Genomic DNA, 27,196 nt, shown 5'->3' on the forward strand with positions numbered 1-27,196 from the left:
ACAGAGGAGAGCAGTGCCCCTTCTCTAGCCAGGACAGAGGAGAGCAGTGCCCCTTCTCTAGCCAGGACAGAGGAGAGCAGTGCCCCTTCTCTAGCCAGGACAGAGGACAGCAGTGCCCCTTCTCTAGCCAGGACAGAGGACAGCAGTGCCCCTTCTCTAGCCAGGACAGAGGAGAGCAGTGCCCCTTTGCAAGCTTTGTGAAGTTCGATCATGAGCGATTCTCCCACTGAAGGTTGAGCTGGTTGAAGAACTTTACATGAAGTTGCAAAAGTTTTAGGTATATGCGTAAGAGTGTAACTATGTACTCCTGGTATTCCAGAGTAACCCGCCTAACAAAATGTGCAATCATTCGTTCAATCCCCTACCTCCTCAGATGGGGTACGGTAACTGCTTGGCATCCGAAAGCAAAGGTTGCTACAGAGGGTAATGTGCACGGCCCAGTACATCACTGGGGCCAAGCTCCCTGCCATCCAGGACCTCTATACCAGGCGGTGTCAGAGGAAGGCCCTAAAAATTATCAGAAGACTCCAGCCACCCTAGTCCATAGAACGTTCTCTCTGCTAGCAGTACCGATCCGTCTGGAACCAACAGAAATCTGAACAGCTTCTACCCCCCAAGCCGTAAGACTGTTAAATACTTAGTTAAATAATTAACCAAATAACTACCCGGAATATCTGCATTGACCCTTTCTTCCACTAACTACTTTGACTCATCACGTACGCTGCTGCTACTGTTTACTATCTGTCACTTTATTACTAGTTATATGTACACATCTACCTGAATTACCTTGTACCCCTTCACATCGACTCAGTACTGGTACCCCTCATTGTGTATTTATTAATACGTGTTTAACTTTTCTATTATTTCTCTATTATCTTTCTCTCTGTATTGTTGGGAAAGGGCCTGTAGGTAAGCGTTTCACTGTTAGAGTCTACACCTGTTGTTTATGAAGCATGTGAAGAATATCATTTGATTTGGAGTTTGAAGTCAAAGTAGGTGAACAGGACCACATAGGAGCAAATCATGGTGAAACAGCACTGGAACACTACAGCGGTAGGCGTCTGGACGTCAGTCAAACAGCTTGAGGTCCATGTGACTTCGATGAAAGACCTTCATCCTAGTTCCACCCTCCCTCCTCCTCCTTTCCCCTCTTCAGCCCCACGACCACGGAGAGGACATGAAACCAACCCTGGTAACCAACCCTGGGAACAGCCTCCAGCAGACCCAAACCAACCCTGGGAACAGCCTTGAGCAGACCCAAACCAACCCTGGTAACAGCCTTCAGCAGACCCAAACCAACCCTGGGAACCAACCCTGGTAACAGCCTCCAGCAGACCAAAACCAACCCTGGGAACAGCCTTCAGCAGACCCAAACCAACCCTGGGAACAGCCTCCAGCAGACCCAAACCAACCCTGGTAACAGCCTCCAGCACACCCAAACCAACCCTGGTAACAGCCTCCAGCAGACCCAAACCAACCCTGGGAACAGCCTCCAGCAGACCCAAACCAACCCTGGGAACAGCCTCCAGCAGACCCAAACAAACCCTGGTAACAGCCTCCAGCAGACCCAAACCAACCCTGGGAACAGCCTCCAGCAGACCCAAACCAACCATGGTAACAGCCTTCAGCAGACCCAAACCAACCCTGGGAACAGCCTTCAGCAGACCCAAACCAACCCTGGGAACAGCCTCCAGCAGACCCAACCTCCAGCAGACCCAAACCAACCCTGGGAACAGCCTTCAGCAGACCCAAACCAACCCTGGGAACAGCCTCCAGCAGACCCAAACCAACCCTGGGAACAGCCTCCAGCAGACCCAAACCAACCCTGGTAACAGCCTCCAGCAGACCCAAACCAACCCTGGTAACAGCCTCCAGCAGACCCAAACCAACCCTGGGAACAGCCTCCAGCAGACCCAAACCAACCCTGGTAACAGCCTCCAGCAGACCCAAACCAACCCTGGGAACAGCCTCCAGCAGACCCAGATGGCACACTATTCCCTAGACAGTGCTCTACTTTTCGGTCCCTGGTGAAAAGTATTCCACCAAATAGTAAATGGGGTGGGAGTTGGGACTGAACCTAGCTTGGGGGGGGGGGGGTGATGGCATGCATGATGGTGGTAATTAACCGGTAACATTTAATTAAACCCTTTTTTCCCGGCTGACTGTTTTGGACTTCTCTTGCTTTTTTTGTATACTCTCTAGCATTTAGAAGTTTATTAGCCCCTAATGCATAAAGTGACATTTCATGTGAGAGAGCAGTTACGTGATATGAATAGGACAGGGAGCCTATAAGTGATGCGCGTGTTGACTCATAACCAGCCGTTCCCATGGTTACACCAGCAGGGCGTGCGGGTTTAGGGTCGTGAAATATTTTATGGAAGGACGGATCAAGGGAATAAAGAAAAAAACAATACATCAAAAAAATCCATAAATGTATAATTATTGTGCAATTTATAATTTAGGCTGCATTGAGGATTTTCTTTAATTATTTTTAGGATCTCTGGCCTTAGGACCTAACACTTAAGCTGACTCAATAACTGTACGCCAAATAGACTAACACATTTAGGAATGGGCAGAAAAAGTTAAAGTCAATCCACGGAGGATAAAAAAAAATGACAATGTCGAGTTTTAATTCAATTAAGAGAAAAGCTGTGAAATGGAAAATAAGATTTGGGAAAGATTTGGTCAAGTGGTAAAAGAGGATTATAGCGATGATTGTGACCCCACACTGGTTGAATCAACGTTGTTTCAATGCCATACGTTTAACCAACATGCAGTAGGGGCTGTATTGACATCTGTGCTCAGTGGGGAATCACTATACAAATTAGACAGTCACAAGACAAGGACTTCAAACAGGCAGGCCGATGGCACGTCAAGGGAACTGTAGCTTATGAAACCTCACCAATGTCAAGTTGGAATTCCCTGTGGCTCAGTTGGTAGAGCATGGTGTTTGCAACGCCAGCATGGTGTGTGCACCACCAGGGTTGTGGGTTCGATTCCCACGGGGGGCCCGAACAAAAAAATATTTTGAAAAAATGCATGAAATGAAATGTATGCATTCACTACTGTAAGTCGCTCTGGATAAGAGCGTCTGCTAAGTGACGTAAATGTTGATTAAAGCTTTCATTCTATAATTTTTTATATTATTCTGGTGAACAAGGGTTTCTTTAGTCTTCTAGGTCAACATATAATGACAGAAGATAAGCTGCATGTATCTAATTATAGACAGGTTGACTAACAAATAAAACCCAAATATCAGAAATATACCCAAATATCAGAAACTAATAGCAAAAACACATCTAAATGGAGGCCCCCCCCAAAAAATGCTGCTGTTCTGTTCTGCCCTCTCTGACTGTAGCATACAGCGCATTTTCTATACTGAAAATAAATAAAGAAATCAAGGCAACATGTAAAGTGTTGGTCCCATGTTTCATGAGCTGAAATAAAAGATCTCCGATAATGTTCCATATGCACAAAAAACTCATCTGCATTCTCGTCGTCCTCGCCAGGGTCTTGACCTGACTGCAGTTCGGCATTATAACCGACTTCAGTGGGAAAATACTCACCTTCGATGGCCACAAGTGTGTTCTTCACAGACGAATCTTGGTTTCAACTGTACTGGACAGATGGCAGACCGTGTGTAAGGCGTTGAGTGGACGAGCGGTTTGCTGACGTCAACGTTGTGAACAGAGTGCCCCATGGTGGCGGTGGGGTTATGGTATGGGGCAGGCATAAGCTACGGACAACAAACACAATTGCATTTTATCGATGGCAATTTGAATTCAGAGATATTCAGATAGATCCTGAGGCCCATTGTCGTGCCATTCATCCACCGCCATCACCTCATGTTTCAGCATGATAATGCATGATAATGCACTATAATGCCTATTTATTGCCTTACCTCCCTACTCTTCTACATTTGCACACACTGTACATAGATTTTTCTATTTTTGTTATTGAATGTATGTGTAACTCTGTGTTGTTGTTTTTGTCGCACTGCTTTGCTTTATCTTAACCAGGTCGCAGTTGTAAATGAGAACTTGTTGTTCTCAACTGGCCTACCTGGTTAAATAAAGGTGAAATAAAATGTTGAACGCTGAGCTGTAGTAAATGAACAGCATTCTCATGTAGGTGTTCCTTTTGTCCAGGTGGGAAAGGGCAGAGTGGAGTGCAGTAGAGATTGCATCATCTGTTGATCTGTTGGGGCAGTATGCAAATTAGAGTGGGTCTAGGGTTTCTGGGATAATGGTGTTGATTTGAGCCATTACCAGCCTTTCAAAGCACTTAATGGCTACGGACGTGAGTGCTATGGGTCGGTAGTCATTTAGGCAGATTGCCTTGGTGTTCTTAGGCACAGGCACTATGGTGGTCTGCTTGAAACATGTTGGTGTTATAGATCGGACAGGGAGAGGTTGAAAATGTCAGTGAAAACACCTGCAAGCTGGTCAGCGCATGCTCGGAGTACACATCCTGGTAATCCGTCAGGCCCCGCGGCCTTGTGAATGTTGACCTGTTTGAAGGTCTTACTCACATTGGCTACGGAGAGCGTGATCACAGAGTCGTCCGGAACAGCTGATGCTCTCATGTATGCTTCAGTGTTGCTTGCCTTGAAGAGAGCATAGAAGTTATTTAGCTCATCTGGTAGGCTTGTGTCAACATTTCACAGGCCACAATCAACTGCCTGATCGACCCTATGCAAAGTAGATGTGTCGCACTGCAAGAGGCAAATGGTGGTCACACCAGATACTGACTGGTTTTCTGATCCACACCCCTACCTATATTTTTATGTATCTGTGACCAACAGATGCATATCTGTATTCCCAGTCATGTGAAATCCATAGATTAAATAATACATGTATTTTGTTTGACTGATTTACTTATATGAAATGTAACTCGGTAGAATCTTTAAAATAGTATTTTTTTGTTCAGTGTAGATTTGCGGGATCGGGCCAGGTTCAGGCCCTTAGATTTTCACTTCATCACATTGGGGATGGGTTATTAGTACACCACTAGACCCTATATTGGATGCTAACGTACCTCTTCAGTCAATATTATGCTAACTTACCTCTTCAGTCAATATTATGCTAACTTACTTACCTCTTCAGTCAATATTATGCTAACTTACTTACCTCTTCAGTCAATATTATGCTAACTTACCTCTTCAGTCAATATTATGCTAACTTACCTCTTCAGTCAATATTATGCTAACTTACTTACCTCTTCAGTCAATATTATGCTAACGTACCTCTTCAGTCAATATTATGCTAACTTACTTACCACTTCAGTCAATATTATGCTAACTTACCTCTTCAGTCAATATTATGCTAACTTACTTACCTCTTCAGTCAATATTATGCTAACTTACTTACCACTTCAGTCAATATTATGCTAACTTACTTACCTCTTCAGTCAATATTATGCTAACGTACCTCTTCAGTCAATATTATGCTAACTTACTTACCTCTTCAGTCAGTCTATTCTTTACATTAATTTACAGCTACTTTTTAGTGCACTTTGAAGTCATTTACCTCCATCCTCAACCCTTTTAATTGTTGTACCTTGATTTATAAACTTACTGAATTCCGTTATCTGATCATTCAAAAGTAGGCCATACATTTGACATGGTAGACAATGGCTACAGACTGACTAATGACTATAAGTATAGACTGACTGATGGCTATGACTACCTACTGACTGATGGCTATGACTACAGACTGACTGATGTCTATGACTACAGACTGACTGATGGCTATGACTACAGACTGACTGATGGCTATGACTACAGACTGACTGACTGATGTTTTGCAGGTACTATTTAATGAAGCTGCCAGTTGAGGACTTGTGAGGCGTCTACTTCTCAATCTAGACACTCTAGTGTACTTGTCCTCTTGCTCAGTTGTGCACCGGGGCCTCCCACTCCTCTTTCTATTCTGGTTAGAGCCAGTTTGCGCAGTTCTGTGGAGGGATTAGTACACAGAGTTGTACAAGATCTTTCATGTTTCTTGGCAATTTCTCACATGGAATAGCCTTCATTTCTCAGAACCAAAATAGACTGACAAGTTTCAGAAGAAAGTGCTTTGCTTCTGGCCATTTTGAGCCTGTAATCGAACCCACAAATGCTGATTCTCCAGATACTCAACTAGTCTAAAGAAGGCCAGTTTTATTGTTTCTATAATCAGGAGAACCGTTTTCAGCTGTGCTAACATGATTGCAAAAGGGTTTTCTAATGATCAATTAGCCTTTTAAAATGATAAACTTGGATTAGCTAACACAATGTGCCATTGGAACACAGGAGTGATGGTTGCTGATAATGGGCCTATGTACGCCTATGTAGATATTCCATTAAAAAAACGGCCATTTCCAGCTACAAGTCATTTACAACATTAACAATGTCTACACTGTATTTCTGATCAATTTGATGTTATTTTAATGGACCATTTTTTTGCTTTTCTTTCAAAAACAAGGACATTTCTAAGTGACCCCAAACTTTTGAATGGTAGTGTGAGTCTATCTAATGAATGAATGATGTGAACTTCAGCCTCAATCAAGATCTGTAGAAAGTTCCGGATTTTTGTTTTTGCTTTTACGTTGTTGATGTTGTTGTTTTGGCTTTTCATTAAATCATAATATTATTTCAGACTGACGCTGAATATGGATTTGTTGCATTTGAATTAGTTGTATTTACCTGTTTGTTCACTCTCTCTCTCACACACACACACACACACACACACACACACACACACACACACACACACACACACACACACACACACACACACACACACACACACACACACACACACACACACACACACACACTCACACACACGTCTAGTCTTTTAGTACACATTTTGGCCAGTTTGCAGTAGGCCTTCATTTCATTACAGGTCTTATGAATGACCCATGTAACCAACTGGTAAATACAATCTACCAGCTCTTTCGCTCATCGTTTAAAAAAAAATAAAGTGTCTTGTTTGACTTAAACACTTTTGCTCTTTAGGGAACAAAGGTCAATAATAAGCTTCGACCATCAGGTTCGGTTCTATGTAGTTTTCTCCACTTTTTTTTTAAGGATGTTCTTGCTTCTCTTAGTTCTGCCTCCATAACCTTCTGCAGCTGTACCCTGCCAAATACAAATGGTGGACTGGACAGAGTCTAATAGCCATTACAGATATTGCATGATTTTACCTCAGAGAGGAAAACAAAGTCTGACTGATAATTACCACATTAAACCAGTATAGAGTGGTAGTGAACACACAGCTCTCCTCTAAAACAAAATCATTCAACATGTAGCAAACAAAAATACATCTGTGTATTAAACACACACACACACAGAGAGAGAGAGAGAGAGAGAGAGAGAGAAAGAGAGAGAGCGAGAGAGAGAGAGTGGAGGAGAGCAAAAGAGTCAGCCCACTGACACCCCTATCAGATCACAGCAAAATCGCAGTCTACTTGAACAGAGCAATACTCAATCATGAGGCATCAAAGCCAAAGGAACTGAGTAATATTAAGAAATTATATAGATGGAAGGAATGTAGTGTAGAAACCTACCAAAGAAACAATTAGGCAACAACAAATTCAATCCCTTTTAGACAACTTCCTGGACAAAACGTTCCACTGTAATAGTGAAGGTATAAACTTGGCAGTAGAAAACCTAAACAGTATATTTGACCTTTCAGCTTCCCTATCACATCTAAAAATGTAAAGCAGACAACCTAAGAAAATGAACAACAATGACAAATGGTTTGATGAAGAATACAAAAACCTAAGAAAGAAAGGGAGAAACCTGAGTCTACGCCTTCACTATGGTGAATCACTAAAACAATACAGAAATACACTACGGAAAAAGAAGGAACAGCACATCAGAAATCAGCTCAATGTAATTGAAGAATCATAGACTCTAACCACTTCTGGGGAAATTGGAAAACACTAAACAAACAACATGAAGAATTATCTATCCAAAACAGAGATGTATGGGTAAACCACTTCTCCAATATTTATGGCTCTATAACAAAGAACAAACAGCAAAAACATATTCATGATCAAATACAAATCTTAGAATCAACTATTAAAGACTACCAGAACACACTGGATTCTCCAATTACCTTGAATGAACTACAGGATAAAATAAAAACCCTCCAACCCAAAAAGGCCTGGGGGTGTAGATGGTATTCTCAATGAAATGATAAAATATACAGACAACAAATTCCAATTGGCTACACTTAAACTCTTTAACATCATCCTCAGCTCTGGCATCTTCCACAATATGTGGAACCAAGGACTGATCACTCCAATCCACAAAAGTGGAGACAAATTTGACCCCAATAACTACCGTGGGGATATGAGTCAACAGCAACCTTGGGAAAATCCTCTGCATTATCATTAACAGCAGACTCATACATTTCCTCAGTGAAAACAATGTACTGAGCAAATGTCAAATTGGCTTTTTACCAAATTACTGTACGACAGACCACGTATTCACCCTGCACACCCTAATTGACAAACAACAAACCAAAACAAAGGCAAAGTCTTCTCATGCTTTGTTGATTTCAAAAAGGCCTTTGACTCAATTTGGCATGAGTGTCTGCTATACAAATTGATGGAAAGTGGTTTTGGGGTAAAACATACGACATTATAAAATCCATGTACACAAACAAGTGTGCGGTTAAAATAGGCAAACACACACATTACTTTCCACAGGGCCGTGGGGTGAAACAGGGATGCAGCTTAAGCCGCACCCTCTTCAAGATATATATCAACGAATTGGCGAGGGCTAGTGCCAACAGTCTGCAGCACCCGGCCTCACCCTACTAGAATCTGAAGTCAAATGTCTACTGTTTGTTGATGATCTGGTGCTTCTGTCACCAACCAAGGAGGGCCTACAGCAGCACCTAGATCTGTCCCCAACCAAGGAGGGCCTACAGCAGCACCTAGATCTTCTGTACAGATTCTGACAGACCTGGGCGTTGACAGTAAATCTCAGTAAGACAAAAATAATGGTGTTCCAAAAAAGGTCCAGTTGCCAGGACCATAAATACAAATTCCATCTAAACACCGTCTCCCTAGAGCACACAAAAAACTATATATACCTTGGCCTAAACAGCAGCGCCACAGGTAGCTTCCACAAAGCTGTGAACAATCTGAGAGACAAGGCAAGAAGGGCTTCTATGCCACCAAAAGTAACATAAAATTCAACATACCAATTAGGATATGGCTAAAAATACTTGAATCAGTTATAGAACCCATTGCCCTTTAAAGTTGTGAGGTCTGGGGTCCGCTCACCAACCAGGAATTCACAAAATGGGACAAACACCAAATTGAGACTGCATGCAGAATTCTGCAAAAATATCCTCTGTGTACAACGTAAAACACCAAATAATGCATGCAGAGCAGAATTAGGCCGATACCCTCTAATTATCAAAATCCATAAAAGAGACGTTCAATTCTACAACCACCTAAAAGGAAGCGATTCCCAAACCTTCCCTAACAAAAGCCATCACCTACAGAGAGATGAACCTGGAGAAGAGTCCCCTAAGCAAGCTGGTCCTGGGCCTCTGTTCACAAACACAAACAGACCCCACATATACCCAGGACAGCAACACAATTAGACCCTACCAAATCATGAGAAAACAAAAAGATAATTTTTTTAATGTGTAAAGTAATTAACAAAAAAACAGAGCAAACTGGAAGGCTATTTGGCCCTAAACAGAGAGTAGACAGTGGTAGAATACCTGACCACTGTGACTGACCCAAACTTAAGGAAATCTTTGACTATGTACAGACTCAGTGAGCATAGCCTTGCTATTGAGAAAGGCTGACGTAGGCAGACCTGGCTCTCAAGAGAAGACAGGCTATGTGCACACTGCCATCAAAATGAGGTGGAAACTGAGCTGCACTTCCTAACCTGCCAAATGTATGACCATATTAGACACATATTTCCCTCAGATTACACAGATCCACAAAGAATTCAAAAACAAACCCGATTTTGATAAACACCCATATCTACTGGGTGAAATACCACAGTGTTCCATCACAGCAGCAAGATGTGTGACCTGTTGCCACAATAAAAGGTCAACCAGTGAAGAACAAACACCATTGTAAATACAACCCATATTTATGTTTATTTTCCCTTTTGTACTTTAACCATTTGCACATCATTACAACACTGTATATGTACATAACATGACATTTGAAATGTCTTTATTCTTTTGGAACTTTTGTGGGTTTACTATTAATTTTTTATTATTTATTTCACTTTTGTTTATTGTCTATTTCACTTGCTTTGGCAACGTTAACGTATGTTTCCCATGTCAATAAGGCCCTTAACTTGAAATTGAATTGAAAGAGAAAGAGAGAGGGGGGATGAACACACTCTGTACCTAAAAAAAACAAGACAATTCTGCCACCTGGTTTGCTTAATACAAGCAATTTGAAATTATTTATATTTGTACTTTTTCCTTTTGATACTTAAGTATATTTAAAACCAAATACTTTTACTCAACTAGTATTTTACTGGGCGACTTTCACTTGAGTCATTTTCTATTAAGGTATGTAGGTTAAGGTACTTTTACTCAAGTAGTATAGTTGGGTACTTTTTCCACAGCTGCTGTTATGCATGTGTGGCTTATCAGTGAAAGTGAAAGGTGAAGTGAGGACGCACACAGTCCTTCCTTGGGAAAGAGAAGAAGCCTTGATGTGTGCTTCCATCTGGTGGTCAATGATAATCAGTGGTGGTCAATGATAATCAGGCATATTATCATTTAACTTTTATGCAAAAATATCAATATGTCCCATGTGTTAGTTAGTTAGTTAGTTAGTTAGTTAGTTAGTTAGTTAGTTAGTTAGTTAGTTAGTTAGTTAGTTAGTTAGTTAGTTAGACGGTGGAATTAAGGGTTGGCCTAACGTTACATTTCTTCAGTGAAATACAATGAAATAATCTCAGAACTCCTGTATCTCTGAAGTTAAGCAAGGTCAAAGCTAAATAATAAATTCTATTATGACTAAAACAGACACAGGTTGTTTAAAATATTTTTTTAAACTTTGTAAGTAAAAACACTGTATGGATAGTTTAGGACTTGGTCTTCAATAATGAGTTTGTGAGCCAACAACTCTATTTGAAACGGCCGTTTAATTCAACAATATGTGTTAAATATCTATTTAATCTCTGGAGGAATACATTCATTCAGTGGGTGTGGCTTGATCAGGCGGGTTTTGAATATAATCCTTTGAAATCGAAAGTAGGAAACGGAGGAACCAGACGGGTCCAACTACGGACCTTTTACTTCCAACTATACGCACAACCGTTCGCTCAAAATGTCGAAATCATCTGTAATGAAAATAAAACGCGTGAACGCAGTAAAGGTAAGCACTAACTCATGCACATGTTGGTTAATACATGTTAGGCGTTAATTGGGCCATTTATTTTATTTTATTTTACATCATATTTTCCCCTTTAACTTTGCGCAAATGATTTCATAAGGTTTCAACTGTTATTCCTGCGACATGGCCTGCGAGCAAAGATAACTTGTTCCATTTTGGTCTGTTACGCACAATTTGTTCGTTGGAATTGTAAAATCCTAGTCATGTTTCCAGACAAAAGCGAAAGCAAAAAAAACAAACAATCTGGCTAAACGGTTTCACTGGGCCACGTTCAGCAGGATTAAACTGTTAGGGACGTTCCGATATAAATAGTTAATGTCTGACATGTAGAATACGGACTCACATTGTCTCGATTCATGGCATTTATATCTGCAACGTTCGAGAAAGTTTGGTAACTGAACATGGCCCCAGGGGTGTATTCATTACGAAGCAAACAGATCGAAACGGAGGCATCTACCTTCATTTGTTCATTAGAAATTCTCGTTTGCGTTTTCCGTTTGGTGTAAACGGTTTGTGGCGAAACAGAATCAGCGTAATGATTACACTCTAGGTTTACGAGGTTGAGTGGGCGTTCCAGGTATATAAAAAATGCTTTGCAGTCGACTGGAACACAACCTTTGTATAGTTGTGTGTGTGTGTGTGTGTGTGAAGGCTAATTTACAATAGATTACACAATTATTACACAATTGATTCTAGTTTAACATTGATCCTGCTTGTGAGTTTAAGATGTTTTAGAGTAAAAGTTTAGTAAACCTATTTCCAAATGTTGCACCACTTACACACATGTGCTTTTCATCCCATTGCCTTTAGGTGGAGAACTTCCACCACTCTCTGTATCAACAGGTTAGTCAACGTTTTTCCCTTATTGTGTTAAAAACAAATGTGTGCTGGTGCGATTGCATTACCACTTGAAATAGAAAGGGGGCATGCTTTTCGTGGGCGAATGGGGGAGTTACCGCTTACCGAGTTCTGTTTTGTTTTAGGCAGATGATCTATTTTCCAACTACATCCCATCGAAGATCTCTCAGCTGGACAACCTGCTGAAGGTAAGCCTCATTGATTAGTTCATGTGTCACGGTCTGTTCCTTCCTTACATTGTGAAATTGACCTTCCTTTCATCCTTCATATCTTCCTTCCACCCTCTACCTCCCTTCCTCCACCTCCCTCCCTCTCATCTATCTCTCCCTCCCTCTACCACCTCCACCCTCTACCTCCCACCTCCCTCTACCTCCCTTCCTCCACCCTCTACCTCCCATCCTCTCGTCTATCTCTCCCTCCCTACATCTACCCCTCCCTTCCTCCACCCTCTACCACCCCCCCTCCATCTCCACCCCCCTCTACCACCCTCTAATCTATCTCTCCCTCTCTCCCTCCCTCCACCCTCTACCTCCCGTCCTCTCGTCTCCCTCCCTCCACCCTCTACCTTCCGTCCTCTCATCCATCTCTCCCTCCCTCCCATGTCTCTTCCAGGAGGATGATCTCAACATCCCAGACCTGTCCACTCTCCAAGCCCCTCTGGACATCCCCATACCAGACCCTCCCACTGCGGAGGATGAGGTGACTGACTATCATGCTCTTCTAACCAGATACATGGTGCATCCCAAATGGCACCCTATTCACTATTTAGTGCACTACTATGGGTCCTGGTCAAAAATAGTGCACTATATATGTAGTAGGGAATGCTGACCATATAGAGCAACAGGATTTATTAACTTGATGTAAACCTCTTGGCTCCCTGGTGAGGATAGGATGTCCACCATCATGACTCTCCACCTCACTCTCTCATGTGAAGAGGAGATCTCTGCTTTACTCAGTTCCTGTAGAGTGGGGCGTCTCCGGTTGGTTTTTGGCTACAGACTGACTGACTGATGGCTATGACTACAGACTGACTGACTGATGGCTATGACTACAGACTGATAGATGGCTATGATTACAGACTGACTGATGGCTATGACTACAGACTGACTGATGGCTATGACTACAGACTGATTGATGGCTATGACTACAGACTGACTGACTGATGGCTATGACTACAGACTGATAGATGGCTATGACTACAGACTGACTGATAGATGGCTATGACTACAGACTGATAGATGGCTATGACTACAGACTGATAGATGGCTATGATTACAGACTGATAGATGGCTATGACTACAGACTGACTGATAGATGGCTATGATTACAGACTGACTGACTGATGGCTATGACTACAGACTGAAAGATGGCTATGATTACAGACTGATAGATGGCTATGACTACAGACTGACTGACTGATGGCTATGACTACAGACTGACTGACTGATGGCTATGACTACAGACTGATAGATGGCTATGACTACAGACTGACTGACTGATGGCTATGACTACAGACTGATAGATGGCTATGACTACAGACTGACTGATAGATGGCTATGATTACAGACTGACTGACTGATGGCTATGACTACAGACTGACTGACTGATGGCTATGACTACAGACTGACTGATGGCTATGACTACAGACTGACTGATGGCTATGACTACAGACTGATAGATGGCTATGATTACAGACTGACTGACTGATGGCTATGACTACAGACTGACTGACTGATGGCTATGACTACAGACTGACTGACTGATGGCTATGACTACAGACTGATAGATGGCTATGACTACTGACTGATAGATGGCTATGACTACAGACTGACTGATGGCTATGACTACAGACTGATTGATGGTTATGACTACAGACTGATAGATGGCTATGACTACAGACTGACTGACTGATGGCTATGATTACTGACTGACTGACTGATGGCTATGATTACTGATTACTGACTGATGGCTATGATTACAGACTGACTGATGGCTATGATTACAGACTGACTGATAGCTATGATTACAGACTGATAGATGGCTATGATTACAGACTGACTGATGGCTATGATTACAGACTGATAGATGGCTATGATTACAGACTGACTGATGGCTATGATTACAGACTGATAGATGGCTATGATTACAGACTGACTGATGGCTATGATTACAGACTGATAGATGGCTATGATTACAGACTGACTGATGGCTATGATTACAGACTGACTGACTGACTGACTGATGGCTACAGACTGACTGAGGGCTATAGGTACAGACTGACTGAGGGCTATAGGTACAGACTGACTGAGGGCTATAGGTACAGACTGACTGAGGGCTATAGGTACAGACTGACTGAGGGCTATAGGTACAGACTGACTGAGGGCTATAGGTACAGACTGACTGAGGGCTATAGCTACAGACTGACTGAGGGCTATAGGTACAGACTGACTGAGGGCTATAGGTACAGACTGACTGAGGGCTATAGGTACAGACAGACTGACAGACGGCTAAAGACTGACTGAGGGCTATAGGTACAGACTGACTGACGGTACAGACAGACTGACTGAGGGCTATAGGTAAAGACTGACTGACGGTACAGACAGACTGACTGAGGGCTATAGGTACAGACTGACTGAGGGCTATAGGTACAGACTAACTGATTTTTCTCCCTCCAGGAAATGGAGACTGACAAGAATGACGAGAAGAAGAAGAAGAAGAAGAAAGGTGAGACAGCTGTCAGAGTCATGGCTGGTGTTCCCTAGCGTCAGACCAACTATTTAAAATAGCCTTAGAAAATCATTCCAAGTAGTGTGTTGAATCAGTTGGTGTTATTCCTTTTGTGTCCTTCAGCTCCAAGCTGTGGCCTTATCAAAGGGAATGAGAAGATTGTGAAGCTGCTGGACAGAGTGAAACCAGAGATCCTATCACTGAGGGAGACCATCATAACAGTAAGAATAACCAGAGATCCTATCACTGAGGGAGACCATCATTACAGTAAGAATAACCAGAGATCCTATCACTGAGGGAGACCATCATTACAGTAAGAATAACCAGAGATCCTATCACTGAGGGAGACCATCATTACAGTAAGAGTAACCAGAGATCCTGTCACTGAGGGAGACCATCATAACAGTAAGAATAACCAGAGATCCTATCACTGAGGGAGACCATCATAACAGTAAGAATAACCAGAGATCCTATCACTGAGGGAGACCATCATAACAGTAAGAATAACCAGAGATCCTATCACTGAGGGAGACCATCATAACAGTAAGAATAACCAGAGATCCTATCACTGAGGGAGACCATCATAACAGTAAGAATAACCAGAGATCCTATCACTGAGGGAGACCATCGTAACAGTAAGAATATTCAGAGATCCTATCACTGAGGGAGACCATCATTACAGTAAGAATAACCAGAGATCCTATCACTGAGGGAGACCATCATTACAGTAAGAACAACCAGAGATCCTATCACTAAGGGAGACCATCATAACAGTAAGAATAACCAGAGATCCTATCACTGAGGGAGACCATCATTACAGTAAGAATAACCAGAGATCCTATCACTGAGGGAGACCATCATTACAGCAAGAACAACCAGAGATCCTATCACTGAGGGAGACCATCATTACAGTAAGAATAACCAGAGATCCTATCACTGAGGGAGACCATCATTACAGTAAGAATACAATAGGAGAAACAGTGACATCTTGTGGTGAACTGAAAGAGATGCAAATGTTGGTGAAGAGGTACATGTTCTGTAGTCATTGGTGTCGGTGTCGTTTTAGGTGTCCTGCTGGATTCAGCATCTCATCCCCAAAATAGAGGATGGGAACGACTTTGGCGTTGCAATCCAGGTAAATGGTCAAACACTTGTTTATCTTTAAAGTCAAGTGGTCATTCCTGAAAAAGGGGAAAGCGGCTACAGATGGAACTGTATTCTCCTGAGGGCCTCATTTATTACCGTTGTGTAAATGTCACACATATCTGAATGCGTCATTTTTGAAAATACATCTACAAATATTGATTTTAGAAAAACTTAGCGGTCGCCATACATAGCAATGTTTTCCGCTATAAATCAAACCCATCCTAAAAGTGTGCGCGTGTGAACGAGCATTATGACGCCGTCTGGAAAAAAGCCCTCCGCCTTTCATGGTGACAATAACTCTCTTTATTTGCTGTATAATTTGGAACTATTGGAATTAGGCCACGACAGTTTCTAAAAGAAAGAGCAAATTTGATCAAATGTTTTGAGGTTTTGGCAGAATGCTTTAATCTTTTCAAGTAACTTATGCTGTATTTGGCAAAGGACTGTGACAGTTTCTGAAAGAAAACAATGTCAAATTGTTGTGGACCTGTCAGTAGAACGTTTCAATTGAACAATGTTTTGAATCGACTTTTCCCCCCCCAATATGCTGGTCTGCGCGCAAATTCTGAAACATTGTTTAGGCTAGTCCAAAAAATTGAAATTACAGTACTAGCATATGTACTTTAGTGTAAAAAAAAATCAACTCTGATCACCTGTTAAATTCGACTGTGTATTATAAAAACTGCTGCCTATGGGATCGCATACAGCAACACTTTAAATACGTAGCCAACTATTTACTAGGCCCAATTAAATGTGATGCGCATGGTAATTTATTGTACGGCTACTTCGGGAATATGAACCCGTCACCGTTAGAAAACGCAAGGAATTTATTCTGCAATAGTTATTTAAAAATATAATAGGAAAAAAGATTTGTAGGACTTTATTTTAGATTCCCCAAATAAAATGCATAGATTTTCACTCTTCTCACTAGCAAATGGCTGTAATCTTGTTTTAAGCATATCAACATATCCTCCATTTGCACATCCTTACCTGCCGGCTTGCAATATAATACTTCATCCACTAGAGAATGTAAGTTTGCGTGTAGGTAAAGGATATTCTCACGCCATGTTAAGTTTTTATTAAAAAAAATGTAAATCGCTACTTTTGTGGGAAAAACTGCTTCATGCATGTTTTTGTGGGTAGATTTTGTACGTACGCAGCGTTTATAACTGAGGCTCATGGTGTTTCATCAAAATGGACATTTCCCTGTGCTTTATCCAGGAGAAAATCTTGGAGAGAATAGCTGCAGTGAAGACAAAAGTGGACGGCTTCCACACCAACATTAACAAGTAGGACACATTTTCATGCTTTCAAGTAACCTAGAGCTCTTGGGAGGTCATTATTCATTTGACAAAAATGAATATTATACATGTGACAATCACTATTGTTCCTTCAGGTACTTTTCAGAGAGGGGTGATGCAGTGGCTAAAGCCTCCAAGTCAACTCACGTGGTGAGAATTGGCATTTGTAGACACTACCCAATTCTGTATTCAACTATGACCTGATGTCGTAACACATCCCTCCTTGTCCTCTTCCTTCCTCATCCCTCTGTTTCTTCTTCTCCTCCTCCTCCTCCTCCTGGTTAAAATCAGATGGACTACCGCTCACTGGTCCATGAGAAAGATGAGGCTGTCTACTCTGACATCAGAGTCATCCTCCTGGACATCCGTGGCTTCTATGTGAGTGACTGATTTAATCTCAAATGGCTCCCTATTTCCTATATAGTGCACTACTTTTGACCAGGGCCCTGTAAATGGGCTCTGGACAAAAGTAGTGCACTATATAGTGAAAAGGGTACCATTTGGGAGAGGCAAGATACTATCAAAAAGTAAAAGACACAAAAATGAAACTTAAGAACAGGAAGCATAGAAATAGTGCATATAGAACAGATCTACAACTTTAGACTTTCTTTCAATGAGGATGACAGATCTACAACTCACATTTCTATGCGAATTTGGTCAGGTCGCCCCCTAAAAAAAAAAAAAGGTACATATTGCAGCTTTAATAAGTCAATCTATAAGTAAACAAGTGAAGGTCACTCATAAATGAACGTTTGTCAGATGTTTTCAGACCTCAAAAGTAGACGCAACGTCAAGATGAAACCATTTCCCACAACGTTGATTGTGCAGATCCAGCTATAGGCCTATAGGGTCAGCAGGTAGCCTAGTGGTTAGAGCGTTAGATTAGCAACCGAAAAGGTTGCAAGATTGAATCCCCGAGCTAACAAGGTAAAAATCTGTTGTTCTGCCCCTGAACAAGACAGTTAACCCACTGTTCCCCGGTAGGCCGTCATTGAAAATAAGAATTTGTTCTTAACTGACTTGCCATGTTAAATAAAAGGTCAAATAAAAAAATAAAAACCCAAAATGAAAAGATAAAAACACCAGTATACAAGACCACTCACTTCATCAGTGTGTGTGTGTTTGTGTGTGTGTTGCAGGTGGAACTGTATGACATCATCAGCAAGAACCTGGAAAAAGTGACCAATCCGAAAGGAGAAGAGAAGCCCTCAATGTACTGAGATGCATGAGAGGAGGAGGAAGTAGCCTGGTCCCAGATGTTATTGTACTCTTTCCTACTCCTATTGCTGTCCTTGTCAAGCAACATGACAAGGATTTTGGTATGTTAGCACAAACAGACTGGCACCCAGGTGAAGGGATGAAGAGGAATGAGAGAATAGTGGGGTTGAATTCATTTTAAACCATGTGATCTTTTCCCAGGTGTATACTACAATACCAATCAAAACTCAATCAGCCCGTTTGTATGTCAGCAACAAAGCTGTTTCTATCTGTACATCAGCCACAGTGTCCAGATTAGCCTGTTTTTTTGTTTTTTCATGCTAATAAACTCATCTTAATATTGAACACTGAACCTAGAGACTAAATGATGATTGCAACTCCGGAAGCAACAGATGCACTATTAAAAAGACTAGACGCACCATAAACATGCTGCAGATCAGATTACAGTAACCAGAGTAACCAGAGATCCCACCTGCTGGCTGTCGATGAACGGCGGTGAATTAACGTGTCGAATTGTCGGGGAAATAAACAGAAAATGACATCCGATGTTCTGTGGTGAGAAGAGATAGGACAGTCGACCCACTGCGCATGGCCGAAGTTCAGCATGATCTGTCTTGTCCTTTAGGAGCTACAAATTAACACACTGGGGGTTGTTCATTTTCAATCACTGTGATTTATTTATAACAAACAAACAAAAATAGTACTGTTTCTCACCACGAAAGTAGAAATGGTTCACGTTACTGTTGCTCTGTACACAAACCTTTATCAAGCCTTCATTAGGAAAAAAAACTTTTGTTACAATTATTTTCTCAAAACTAAAACAAAGAACCAAAATAAAACATTATCACAAACTGAAGAAAGTAAGGACTGATAGGAAGGCAAGTATACATCCACAACATAAAACAAAGTTTCAGCAAAATGTTATTATTCTTTTTTTTTTCATACTTCAGGCCCTTCACCTCCAGGTATGAGCTAGAAAAGAGAAGCATACAACAGAATGGGAATCAGCATACGACTGCTGCGTCAAGCATTTGACAATCTAGTAAAAGGTAAGAAAGCCTTGTCTGAGCAAGAAAGGCTCCTGCCCTCTGGGCCAATCTCCTGTTTCTGTAAGGCAGCTAGATATACAAGTACACCCCCTGGATAGGATGGTGGTCCTCCATTTGACAATCAAATAATAATCTATAGTGTGTGATAACATCCTCACCATGGTAATGTTGTTGCCGTTGAGCAGTATCTGATCCAGTTTGGTGATCCTCCTTCCCTCCGGAGTGATTTCACTAAAACAGAGTCATCAAGAGGAAAGATTCAACACCTGTCCTACACCAGGTAACTCTGTAGAGCTGAAAGAATTAGGTCTCGAGTTATTGCTCGCTTGAGGTAGAGTATCTCATGATAAGCTGTAGACCACACTATCTACCTAGAGAGTTTTCATCTGTATTTTTCATAGCTGTTTACATACCACCACAGTCAGAGGCTGGCACTAAGACAGCATTGAATGAGCTGTATTCCGCCATTAACAAACAGGGAAAAGCTCACCCAGAGGTGGCGCTCCTAGTAGCCGGGGACTTTAATGCAGGGAAACTTGAATCAGTTTTACCAAATTTCTATCAGCATGTTAAATGTACAACAAGAGGGGAAAAAAACTCTGGACCACCTTTACTCCACACACAGAGACGCATACAAAGCTCGCCCTCCATTTGGCAAATCTGACTTTACTCCACACACAGAGACGCATATAAAGCTTTCCCTCACCCTCCATTTGGCAAATCTGACCATAATTCTATCCTGATTCCTGCTTGCAAGCAAAAATTAAAGCAGGAAACACCAGTAACTAGATCAATAAAAAAGCGGTCAGATGAAGCAGATGCTAAGCTACAGGACTGTTTTGCTAGCACAGACTGGAATATGTTCCGGGATTCCTCCGATGGCATTGAGGAGTACACCACATCAGTCACTGGCTTTATCAATAAGTGCATTGAGGACGTCGTCCCCACAGTGACTGTACGTACATACCCCAACCAGAAGCCATGGATTACAGGTAGAATCCGCACTGAGCTAAAGGCTAGAGCTGCCGCTTTCAAGGAGCGGGACTCTAACCCAGAAGCTTATAAGAAATCCTGCTGTGCCCTCCGACGAACCATCAAACAGGCAAAGCATCAATAAAGGACTAAGATTGAACCTACTACACCGGTTCCGACACTCATCTTATGTGGCAGGGCTTGCAAACCATTACAGACTACAAAGGGAAGCACAGTTGAGAGCTGCCCAGTGACACGAGCCTACCAGACGAGCTAAACTACTTCTATGCTCGTTTCGAGGCAAATAACACTGAAACATGCATGAGAGCATCAGCTAATCCGGAAGACTGTGATCACACTCTCCGCAGCCGATGTGAGTAAGACCTTTAAACAGGTCAACATTCACAAGGCCGCAGGGCCAGACGGATTACCAGGACGTGTACTGCGAGCATGCGCTGACCAACTGGCAAGTGTCTTCACTGACATTTTCAACCTCTCCCTGACAGAGTCTGTAATACCAACATGTTTTAAGCAGACCACCATAGTGCCTGTGCCCAAGAACACTAAGTTAACCTGCCTAAATTATTACCGATCCATAGCACTCACGTCTGTAGCCATGAAGTGCTTTGAAAGGCTGGTCATGGCTCACATCAACACCATTATCCCAGAAACCCTAGACCCACTCCAATTTGCATACCGCCACAACAGATCCACAGATGATGCAATCTCTATTGCACTCTACACTGCCCTTTCCCAACTGGACAAAAGGAACACCTAAGTGAGAGTGCTATTCATTGACTACAGCTCAGCATTTAACACCATAGTGCCCTCAAAGCTCATCAATAAGCTAAGGACCCTGGGACTAAACACCTCCCACTGCAACTGGATCCTGGACTTCCTGACGGGACGCCCCCAGGTGGTAAGGGTAGGTTACAACACATCCACCACGCTGATCCTCAACACAGGGGCCCCTCAGGGGTGCGTGCTCAGTTACACTCATGACTGCACGGCCAGGCACGACTCAAACACCATCATTCATTTTGCCGATGACACAACAGCGGTAGGCCTGATCACCGACAACAACGGGACAGCCTATAGGGAGGAGGTCAGAGACCTGGCCGTGTGGTGCCAGGACCACAACCCAGCCCTCATCATGATCAAGACAAAGGAGCTGATCGTGGACTACAGGAAAAAGAGGACCGAGCACGCTCCCATTCTCATGGGCGGGGGTGTCCACATCACCAAACTAACATGATCCAAGCACACCAAGACAGTCGGGAAAAGGGCACGACAAAACCTATTCCCTCTCAGGAGACTGAAAAGATTTGGCATGGGTTCTCAGATCCTCAAAAGGTTCTACAGCTGCACCATCGAGAGCATCCGGACTGGTTGCATCACTGCCTGGTATGGCAACTGCTCGGCCTCCGAAAGCAAGGCACTACAGAGGGTAGTGCGAACGAGCCAAGCTTCCTGCCATCCAAGACCTCTATACCAGGCGGTGTCAGAGGAAGGCCCTAAAAATTATCAAAGACTCCAGCCACCCTTTCAGTTCTCCACAAATGCATAGGTGGGCTAGCTAGGGTTGTTTTCTAGACAGGGCCCAAGAGAGCAATTCATTTAGGCTATTGTTCACTACTTTTAATTAAAGCACTATGAGCCCTGGTCAAAAGTAGTGCACTATATTGGGAATAGAGTGTCATTTGGGACGCACCCTATGTAAGTGAACTGTAATACTTGTGTACTTACAATTCTGTCACGTCCTCTAGCACCATGTCTGAAGTTGGGTGGGTGAAGGATAATTTGTACTTTGACAAACTAAATGATTACAGTATGGCAAACATTTGAATTCAATAATGACTGGTTTTGTATAATGTATCATACTTCTGTAGCGGTAGCAAACCCTCCTCCTGAAGAGTGACTGGGGGTGAGGGCTTTTGCTCCAGCTCTATAAAAAACACACCCATTTCAGCTAATCGAGGTCCGAATGAACGGCTGGTTAATACAAGCAGGTGCGTTGGTTAGAGTCGGGCTGGAGAGCAAAATCCTATAGGAGCGTAGGTCTCCAAAAACCCTCACAAGGGTTTCCCACAGATGTACAATGAAGGATAAATTAGATGTTTCGTAGGACGTTTGTGTGTAAAGGATACTGACAAAATCGTCGAAACCCAACAAGGTGCCAACAATTTCTTTGTCGTTCTTCATGACGATATGGATTCTGGAACCTATACATTTGTCCACAAGCTCTGAAAGAACACAAGAACACATGTTGAAATCACAGACTGCCGATCACTGGGTGTAGAGACTTTTGTGTCAGACTTCCAGCAACCTAACACACACATCTTGATTCTGCTAGGTGTAATCATTGTCCAGACAGATAACCATGCCTAATGTATTATTTGATTGAATCAAGTGGGTTAGTGATGGGCTGGAACAAAAGACTGCACCTGGGACTGCAGGACCTGATTTGGAGAAGCCCACACATTGCCGCGAGAGTTTGAATTTGGCTAATCTGGTTGGTTGCTTAGCTAGCTAGCTAGCGTTCTTTCACAATGTAATTAGCTAACTGAATCTGAAACTATATCAATGAAAGTCATATGGAATGAATGTAAAACAGAAAATTGCTGTAGTTGAAACATTTAGCTCATATCTGTGACATCCTGGCCGGCGGGTAAGGTTTGGCTACTGTTGCTACTTAGCTAGCTAACGTTAGCTAGCTTAGCAATGCGGACATGCTACAACTGCTAGTTTACATGACTCCTGCATTACATATCTGTAAATGGGTATATTTCAATACAACCCGGCACTGAGCGTTACCGACGTGTTTGTTATCTGTATAATTTGATACACAATATGAAGAAAATCACACAAACCAAGTGGAAGCAACTGTGACGGATTTGTAGCTGGAGTGGCTGCCATGTTTAGTTCGAAAAAGGCGGAAGTAATCAATCGACTAATCAACCAAAAGAATCAGACAGAAACAATCAAACACAGATTTAAAAAAAAAAATGTATTGTATCCAAGCACTGAGGGTCGTTTTCATTATGACTATGGTCAATTAATATGTACAAGGAATCATACATTCAATGATCTGATGCAGCCAAAACAGAATAGAATTTTTTTTTAAAAAACAATCATAAAAGAGTTATGCCCAAGCGGTGGCGCTTCATTTTGAGTGACGTCACCCCCCTACTGGAACAGAGAAGCGGAAGATGAAAATCTCCCCGTGGGTTGATTATGTGACTTGCGCGACGTTGATTTCAAGAAACACCAAGAGCAGCGCCCGTTCATTTCAACGCTGTTTACATTGGTCTCTCAAGTGGAAAACAACACATAACTGCCCAAATATCAGGGGGGGGGGAGGCCATGGAGTTGAATGGCAAAGAGGAACTCAAAGGAGCCGTGTTGCATATCGTGGTAGTCGGATTTCACCACAAGAAAGGCTGTCAGGTACGTCAATCTCGTGAGGCATGTTAACTAGGTAGCCTGGGCAGTGGAGATCCATAAAGCGCACTAGTGGCTGTCCAGGCTACTATTAGCAGAATAGAGTGGAGAGCTGCTCCTACTAGGAGGCTACACTGTGCGTCAAGCAGAGCATTGAGTAATGGCTGGGGGGGTGTCAGTGAATGAGCTATTTAGTCATTTGACTGATCAGCAGCAGTAAGAACTACATATGACTACCATGCAATGGTTTATAAGTGTATTATTTGATTATTTGAAATGTCACAACATTTAAAAGTCACTAGCCCATTTCTCCATCAAGGTTTTGGGCTCGTAAGAAAAGTCTTCATATGAGAATTGCACCATAAAGACTTTCAGAGAGCTGTCACTCTTTGTCTTTTCAAGTAGAGTTGGGTTGATGCATCAGGTTTTTAAGAGAATCATCTTTTTGTTAGGAAGAATTACGACCCAAATTGTATGTTCGGGATTTATTTATATGTATTAAAGATGATATGAATGCTATACATTAAAATGGTCAATATGGGTTCACTCAATTAGCTTAATTCCTCTGAGATCATATTATATATATATATATATATATATATATATATATATATATATATATATATATAGATATATATTTTAAAACGTATGTTTCACAAATGCGAATCTAATCTGTTTCTATCTCCAGAGAAGAAAACCTGATTTCAGAACAATCTGAGCTGCTGGGAGTTAAAATCCTGTTTCTTGTGCTTTTTGAAGTGGAATGACTCTGTTCTTGTTAGTCACTGATCACTTGTTTTATAAACGAGCACAGATGGGACAGGCCAGCTGGGTATTTATTGTTGCTCAGTATCTTTGTTGCATAACGCAGTTGTAAACAATAAGGGACCACCATGTTGGTTTACCTAGAATTATTCTAAGTGCATGGTCATGCTATATTGTGAAGAACTACAATCAATGTCAATTACTGAAATGCTATAATCAGTATTCATTTCCACTTTTCACTGACATGAGATCTCATCTCCTCACGGCTAATATCCTCGCCTCTTGGCCAGAGGTTTTATTTCAACCTGCCAATGTTTGTACTGCTAGCCTGTCCTCCCTCAGTCCTGTACTCCCTCAGTCCTGTACTCCCTCAGTCCTGTACTCCCTCAGTCCTGTCCTCCCTCAGTCCTGTCCTCCCTCAGTCCTGTACTCCCTCAGTCCTGTACTCCCTCAGTCCTGTCCTCCCTCAGTCCTGTACTCCCTCAGTCCTGTCCTCCCTCAGTCCTGTACTCCCTCAGTCCTGTCCTCCCTCAGTCCTGTACTCCCTCAGTCCTGTACTCCCTCAGTCCTGTCCTCCCTCAGTCCTGTACTCCCTCAGTCCTGTCCTCCCTCAGTCCTGTCCTCCCTCAGTCCTGTACTCCCTCAGTCCTGTCCTCCCTCAGTCCTGTACTCCCTCAGTCCTGTCCTCCCTCAGTCCTGTCCTCCCTCAGTCCTGTCCTCCCTCAGTCCTGTCCTCCCTCAGTCCTGTACTCCCTCAGTCCTGTACTCCCTCAGTCCTGTACTCCCTCAGTCCTGTACTCCCTCAGTCCTGTACTCCCTCAGTCTTGTACTCCCTCAGTCCTGTACTCCCTCAGTCCTGTACTCCCTCAGTCCTGTACTCCCTCAGTCCTGTCCTCCCTCAGTCCTGTCCTCCCTCAGTCCTGTCCTCCCTCAGTCCTGTACTCCCTCAGTCCTGTACTCCCTCAGTCCTGTACTCCCTCAGTCCTGTACTCCCTCAGTCTTGTACTCCCTCAGTCTTGTACTCCCTCAGTCCTGTACTCCCTCAGTCCTGTGACTTTTATTAAAGAACGTATCTGACGTATATCCAAATACATCTATACACACAGTCACTGCCTGCAATGTTGTTGTCACTGTGGTTTCAAGGATTAGCCTAAAGTTTAGTGAGTCATTTGACATATTTTAAGGAGAGCTTGACAGACACGATGGACTACAAGGGCAGTGTTTACGCCTGGTAATTAACCCAGTGAAAGGTTGTGTGGGTGTGTGTGGGTGTGTGTGGGTGTGTGTGGGTGTGTGTTTGCATGCAGAAAGAGTCCACCTGCTCATTCAGTCAGGAAATGAACAGGGACAAGATAATACCTCAAGTGTATTACATTAATAATTATCTACAGAGGGACTATCCCTTATCCACAGAGCTTCTGAAGAGAGTAGGGGCTATCCCTTATCCACAGAGCTTCTGAAGAGAGTAGGGACTATCCCTTATCCACAGAGCTTCTGAAGAGAGTAGGGACTATCCCTTATCCACAGAGCTTCTGAAGAGAGTAGGGGCTATCCCTTATCCACAGAGCTTCTGAAGAGAGTAGGGACTATCCCTTATCCACAGAGCTTCTGAAGAGAGTAGGGACTATCCCTTATCCACAGAGCTTCTGAAGAGAGTAGGGGCTATCCCTTATCCACAGAGCTTCTGAAGAGAGTAGGAACTATCCCTTATCCACAGAGCTTCTGAAGAGAGTAGGGACTATCCCTTATCCACAGAGCTTCTGAAGAGAGCAGGGACTATCCCTTATCCACAGAGCTTCTGAAGAGAGTAGGGACTATCCCTTATCCACAGAGCTTCTGAAGAGAGCAGGGACTATCCCTTATCCACAGAGCTTCTGAAGAGAGTAGGGACTATCCCTTATCCACAGAGCAGGGACTATCCCTTATCCACAGAGCTTCTGAAGAGAGTAGGGACTATCCCTTATCCACAGAGCTTCTGAAGAGAGTAGGGACTATCCCTTATCCACAGAGCTTCTGAAGAGAGTAGGGACTATCCCTTATCCACAGAGCTTCTGAAGAGAGTAGGAACTATCCCTTATCCACAGAGCAGGGACTATCCCTTATCCACAGAGCTTCTGAAGAGAGTAGGAACTATCCCTTATCTATAGAGCTTCTGAAGAGAGTAGGGACTATCCCTTATCCACAGAGCTTCTGAAGAGAGCAGGGACTATCCCTTATCCACAGAGCTTCTGAAGAGAGTAGGGACTATCCCTTATCCACAGAGCTTCTGAAGAGAGTAGGGACTATCCCTTATCCACAGAGCTTCTGAAGAGAGTAGAGACTATCCCTTATCCACAGAGC

The 27,196-nt window shown here is 42.7% G+C and overlaps 4 protein-coding genes across 4 annotated transcripts in view; 3 read left to right on the plus strand and 1 right to left on the minus strand.

The window, feature by feature from the left end:
* Positions 1–201, plus strand: part of LOC115148648 (uncharacterized protein DDB_G0286299-like) — a 1,147-nt gene extending 946 nt beyond the window's left edge. The window contains exon 2 of the mRNA XM_029690730.1: positions 1–201. This exon is cut by the window's left edge and continues 819 nt beyond it. Within this exon, the coding sequence (XP_029546590.1) occupies positions 1–201 (201 nt within the window).
* Positions 202–11,205: 11,004 nt separating this feature from the next.
* Positions 11,206–18,981, plus strand: LOC115149142 (proteasome activator complex subunit 2). Its single transcript, XM_029691700.1, has 11 exons — positions 11,206–11,361; positions 12,190–12,222; positions 12,363–12,425; positions 12,850–12,936; positions 14,913–14,961; positions 15,088–15,185; positions 16,031–16,099; positions 17,332–17,399; positions 17,507–17,561; positions 17,703–17,789; positions 18,551–18,981. Exons 1-11 carry the CDS (start codon positions 11,314–11,316, stop codon positions 18,629–18,631), a joined length of 738 nt encoding a protein of 245 aa, XP_029547560.1. The 5' UTR covers positions 11,206–11,313; the 3' UTR covers positions 18,632–18,981.
* A 301-nt stretch (positions 18,982–19,282) lies between these two features.
* On the minus strand, positions 19,283–23,629 carry LOC115149149 (U6 snRNA-associated Sm-like protein LSm5). Its single transcript, XM_029691711.1, has 5 exons — positions 23,521–23,629; positions 22,798–22,893; positions 22,397–22,424; positions 19,837–19,909; positions 19,283–19,601 (listed from the first exon to the last, which is right to left on the minus strand). Exons 1-5 carry the CDS (start codon positions 23,564–23,566, stop codon positions 19,569–19,571), a joined length of 276 nt encoding a protein of 91 aa, XP_029547571.1. The 5' UTR covers positions 23,567–23,629; the 3' UTR covers positions 19,283–19,568.
* Positions 23,630–23,824: 195 nt separating this feature from the next.
* The window catches only part of LOC115149153 (late secretory pathway protein AVL9 homolog), a 43,927-nt gene continuing 40,555 nt past the window's right edge, over positions 23,825–27,196 (plus strand). The window contains exon 1 of the mRNA XM_029691727.1: positions 23,825–24,097. Within this exon, the coding sequence (XP_029547587.1) occupies positions 24,014–24,097 (84 nt within the window). The 5' untranslated portion in view covers positions 23,825–24,013. The remainder of the gene's footprint in view (positions 24,098–27,196) is intronic.

This window comes from Salmo trutta, chromosome 2 (genome assembly GCF_901001165.1).
Source record: "Salmo trutta chromosome 2, fSalTru1.1, whole genome shotgun sequence".
NCBI lineage: Eukaryota > Metazoa > Chordata > Actinopteri > Salmoniformes > Salmonidae > Salmo > Salmo trutta.